Source organism: Miscanthus floridulus, unplaced genomic scaffold, assembly GCF_019320115.1.
Source record: "Miscanthus floridulus cultivar M001 unplaced genomic scaffold, ASM1932011v1 fs_527_3_4, whole genome shotgun sequence".
NCBI classification, from domain to species: Eukaryota; Viridiplantae; Streptophyta; class Magnoliopsida; order Poales; family Poaceae; genus Miscanthus; species Miscanthus floridulus.
In genome coordinates, this window is record NW_027096891.1 from 1 (window position 1) to 5,357 (window position 5,357).

A 5,357-nucleotide genomic window follows, 5' to 3' on the forward strand; every position below is an offset into this window, starting at 1 on the left:
TTTGGAGAAAAACCCCATGCAACGCCCAAAAGGGGATCGATCCCGGACGGGTGCGCTGCATGACGGCAGTCGCTACCACTGCGCTACAAGCGCGTCCGCTAGCCAGCGTCAAGTTGAAGCCTTGTTTAGTTTCTCCCCTAAAATTTAGTCCTATCACATGCAGGGAGTATTAAATATAGACTAAAAAATAACTAATTGCACAGATGGCAGCTACTTTATAAGACCAAGTTTTTAAGCCTAATTAGTTCACGATTTGACAAAGTAGTGCTACAGTATGCTAATGACGGGCTAATTAGGCTTAATAAATTCATCTCACGGATTACTGATGACTTGTATAATTTGTTTTATTATTAATATCCGAACACTCTCATGTGACACCGCATGTGACACCCCTAAACTTTATCATGTGAATTTAAACACCACCTGAATCACTGATGAGTGTAGCCAGAATTCCGTCTACTGCACGCACTAGACTAGAAGGATAGTCAGAGTTGGCAACTCCGTCAAGCTGAATCACTGATGAATCTAGTCAGAGTTCCGTCTACTTCACGCGTCCACGTGAAAACAAGAAAAATCAAAGGCAGTCAGAGTTTCTATTACACACGAGCCAACGTGACCTTTGCGCTACTTGGCATTAAAATAGAATTAGGGCAGTCCCAATGAAAAAAATTGGTAGTTTCTATAACATAGGATGTCGCACAAAAAAAACACTGTTTTTCAACCCATGGTTTCTATGAGTAATAATTATTTTCTCTTTCTCTCTCACAACTCTATCTTCTTCCTCTAATGGGAGTGCGACACGAGTTCCCTAGAAACTGGTGGTTTCTCCCCAATGGCGATTTCATGGTTTCTTGGTACTATTGGGTCAAGAGTAGACCTGGTTTCTTCATGAAGAAACCATTTCTATGATTTTTGCTCTCTTTCTTCATTAATTACGTTGCCATGTCAGCATTTTGCCTACGTGGCAAGTCATTTAATGAGGATAGAAATCATCATCAATGCATCGTTGGGACTGCCCTTAGTTATTGTCCATAAACAAAAATCTCTATTTCATGCGTCAATTTGACCTGGTATATATGGACCCCTTTCTCAGGACAGTTTGAAGCAACGATCCTCGAAGTAAAAGCAACACAGCAATGCCGACAAGGTTGATCTTGCAATCGTGTCTGCTGCTAACAGCAGCAATGGCTTCAAGAGCTACTCCGGAGGCCAACAACACCTCGGGCTGCCCTGGCAGCTGCGGCAGCATATCCATCCAATATCCGTTCGGCATCGGCGCCGGCTGCTTCCGAAATGGCTTCGAGATCATCTGTGACCACGTCACAGGCACGCCGGTGCTCGCCGGCACCACGAGGCCCGTCCCGGTCAACCTCCTCTCCATCAGAACCGCGGAGGCCCGTGTGATGCTCCCTGTCGCGTGGGAATGCTTCAACTTCTCCAACACCGTGTACGCCTCCAGCAACGGCGATGTGCATTTCAACCGCGACGACGTCTACCGCATCTCCAACACGCACAATCAGGTCGTTATAATCGGTTGCAACACCCTGGGTTACACCCAAAGCCAGCGGAGCGAAGGCAACGGCTACTACCCCTACGCCTACTACACCGGCTGCATGTGCTTCTGCAACAACTCTGATAGCGCGGTGGATGGCGCCTGCGCTGGCGTTGGGTGCTGCCATGTCGACATCCCTCCGGGCCTCACCAACAACAATATGGCCTTCGAACAGTACAACCACACGGCGGTGCTGGACTTCAGCCCCTGCGACTACGCCTTCCTGGTGGACAAGGACAGCTACACCTTCCACACAACTGACCTGAACATGGACAAGAACACCACGATGCCGGTGTGGCTGGATTGGGCCATCCGCGGCAACCTCACCTGCAACGAGGCAAAGAAGGCACAGAGCTATGCTTGTGTGAGCACCAACAGTGAGTGCCGTGACTCTTCCAATGGACCTGGGTACGTCTGCAACTGCAGCAAGGGATACCAAGGCAATCCCTATATCGCCGGCGGTTGTACTGGTAAGTCTGCACAATTTGATCGGTAAAAGAAAAGTTCAATGTTTTGGAGGTAGGAAGCAAAATTCTGAATTCAAAACAGGCTGAATTGAATTATGTGTCCATCTTGCTACATTTTAATCACGGGCAATCTGATTGTTAGTTCAGTTAGTATACACCGCACCCTTTACCCTTATGTGGTCTCAATCCCCTCTCATATATGTGGGACACGAGTCACTGACAACGGACCAAAGTAGAAAATCACACTCACCGCCTAAGAGTGACAATAGTTAATTGCACCTGTAATTTTATACTTCAAAAGTCAATTTAATTTCTAATTGGTTTTTCTTAATTATGGATAGTGTTATATGGCTCTGAATATCTGATAGACATGGTTGGTAAACAACGCAGATATCAACGAGTGTGAACATAAGGAGTATCCATGCCGAGGCATTTGTGAGAACACATCAGGTTCCTATGAGTGCAAATGCCCTAGTGGTACCCAAAGTGCCGATCCACTGAATATTCCCTGCAACCCCAATTTTCCGCTTGCAGCAAAAATTGTCACAGGTATATATACATATGATCCTTGTGCATATATATTTTTCACTTATTATTCACTCCTAATAAGTACAAGGTATTTGTTCTTGGTATACATAAATTTAGTACATATCCTTTCATATACCAAATTACCAATTATGACCATTTCGGATACTAATTATGGACCGGCACTTTCATATACCAATTGTGGACCGCTACTTTACATATGGTACCACATAATTGTAATAGGATCCACTGGACAGCCTTTAAACTTGATGTATAAAACCTACAACAAAAGAGAACCTGGTAGTCTAGGGGGTTTTTTATCACTAAAATGATGAAGATTTTTGAAGCTGTCTTTCATATGTGAAAAGTTAGGGATTTTTTGCCATAACGACTAAAGTACACAAAAAAGAGAAGCAGCAGTGCTGCTGTCATCTTTTGAACTGCGTATGTTCTTGTGAGGTTGTCCAGTTCGGGTATAGGAACACTTTAATTGATGTTTGTATTTGTTTTGTAGGTGCAATAGGTGGACTTTTCATCATTGCCATTGTGGTGTTCATCTTTCTTCTTGGCAAAGAGAAACGGAAGATGAAAGAATTCTTTAGGAAGAACGGGGGCCCTCTAATTGAAAAGGTTAATAAAATTAAGCTATACAAAAAGGAGGAGCTAGAGCCAATACTAAAAACAAGTAATCGTATTGGACAAGGTGGCTTCGGTGAGGTTTACATGGGGTATATTAGAGATGAAATTCGACCAGTGGCAGTCAAGAAGCCCAGGATTGATGTTAAATTGGCAAACCAATTTGCAAATGAAGTTATCATTCAATCTCGAGTCTTGCATAAGAATATTGTCAACCTCATAGGTTGTTGCCTAGAGGTTGATGTCCCAATTTTGGTCTATGAGTATGTGCCCAATGGTAGCCTTGATAAGATTCTGCATGAAAGCAATGGGATGCCTCTCGACTTGGATCTACGCCTCCAGATTGCCGCACAATCAGCGAAGGGCCTAGCGTATATGCATTCTGAAATCACAACACCAATTCTCCACGGTGATGTTAAACCAGCTAATATCCTTTTGGACGAAAAGTATATACCGAAGATCTCTGACTTTGGTACATCTAGGATGATTACCATTGAAGAAAATTACACAAGCACTATCATTGGTAACTGGGGCTACATGGATCCAGAATATGTGCAAACAGGCCTATATACGAGTAAAAGTGACGTCTACAGTTTTGGTGTCGTGCTCTTAGAACTCATTACAAGGAAGAAGGTCTTAGATCCTGAAATCAATAACTTACTCGGGAATTCCCTTGACACCTACACAAAGAAGAAGGGAGTGATCGAGCTTGTTGATCCAGAAATTTCAGCAAAAGGAACCATTGGGATGTTTCATAGTTTGGCAGAAATTATTGTGCAATGTCTAAATCTTGATGTTGATCTAAGGCCAGAGATGGCAGATGTAGCAGAGCGTCTTCAATTCCTATTGAAGTGATCTTGGTAGACAAGATAAAACATTATTTGTTGGTGAGTTGATGCATGTTATAACTAGCGGAAGAAATTAAGTGTATAAATTCCGGGTCAAATCTCACACAAAAAGAGGAAGGGTGTCATACGCCTGATTAGGGGGCCCCATCCCAGAGTTAGCGGGCCTAGCGAGGCCCAGCGAAGGGCCCTGGCTGGCCTCAACCGCTTCCAGCGGGCGCCAGGAAGGGCGCACGCGTTAGGAGGGGTGGCCACAGCGCCCCCTCAACCACCTTCGCCAGGAAGGAATCCAGAATAGTTGAGGAATTAAAATAGGATCTTTTATCAAGCAATAAGATTAGATTTGATAAGATAGGACATTGGTTTGTTTAGGAAAGAAGGATCCAATCTATAAGGATCTCTTCCATAGTTTGCTTGGGTTACAAGTCCTATAGGGACTATAAATATAGGGGAGATGTAATCATTCTGATCTTAAGCAAGAATTGAGCAATTGCTCCTTCCCCTACCCTCTCTCCCTCTCACATCGCCCTCCCCCTCCCTGCGCCTCCAGCACCCCCGGCCGCCCCTCCTACCCTAGCCACAGCCCTTCCCCCAAGTAGGGCTGTTACACCAGGTATCCAGATTCCAGGCCACATCCATGGGCGAAACAGTACCACCGCTGCCATGAAGGCCTTCATTGATGGCCTCGTTGCGGACCTCCACAAGCAATTTGAGGATGTGAAGGAGCAGTTCACAAATCATTTTCCAAGGGTTGTTAGCACTAACTAGGTCCTAATGCACATGCATGGAGTTAACTCACCTAGTGGCACTTAGATAACTGTATTTGCTTTTAGATCACCCCTCTTAATAGTATGGCTATCTATCCTGACCCCAGCCACACTCTCTGTATAGTGTCTTGACCGACAAAACAAAATGGCCCTATGGTATTATATGTTTGCCTTGAGCCCATTTTGTTTTTCTCTTTCTTCGTTTCCAAGTGGAGCACTTGATCACCATCTTTTGGCCACCTCCATCACCATGAGTGCCATCTAGCTACATCAACTGGACTTGGACCAACCTATCTCATAATCGAACTTAGACATAGGGTTAGTCCAATAGGTTTCATCAATTAGCTAAAACCAAACTAGGGCTTTCACCCAGCCAACCCAGACGGCCACCAACCACCCTAGCCGGCCATCTGGCCGCCAGCGCAGCAGGCGCCCACACCTCCACCACCACAGGGCCTGATCCCTTCAGCAGAGCCAGCGCAACTTCCACTCCAACAACCCTTCACGACTCGGCTGACAACTCCCACGTATGACGGCTCAACAGACCCACTACCGTGGCTCTCCC

At 45.2% G+C, this 5,357-nt stretch overlaps 1 protein-coding gene across 1 annotated transcript; it reads left to right on the forward strand.

The window, feature by feature from the left end:
• The first annotated feature begins 1,111 nt into the window (after window positions 1-1,111).
• On the forward strand, window positions 1,112-4,092 carry LOC136532128 (wall-associated receptor kinase 2-like). The gene is made up of 3 exons (XM_066524736.1): window positions 1,112-2,022; window positions 2,410-2,568; window positions 3,059-4,092. Exons 1-3 carry the CDS (start codon window positions 1,137-1,139, stop codon window positions 4,033-4,035), a joined length of 2,022 nt encoding a protein of 673 aa, XP_066380833.1. The 5' UTR covers window positions 1,112-1,136; the 3' UTR covers window positions 4,036-4,092.
• Window positions 4,093-5,357: the final 1,265 nt, after the last annotated feature.

Coding starts and splice junctions, on each gene's coding strand:
- LOC136532128 (XM_066524736.1), top strand. CDS start 1,137: ATGCCGACAAGGTTGATCTTGCAATCGTGTCTGCTGCTAACAGCAGCA. Junction 2,023..2,409: donor TATCGCCGGCGGTTGTACTG/GTAAGTCTGCAC, acceptor TAAACAACGCAG/ATATCAACGAGTGTGAACAT. Junction 2,569..3,058: donor TGCAGCAAAAATTGTCACAG/GTATATATACAT, acceptor TTTGTTTTGTAG/GTGCAATAGGTGGACTTTTC.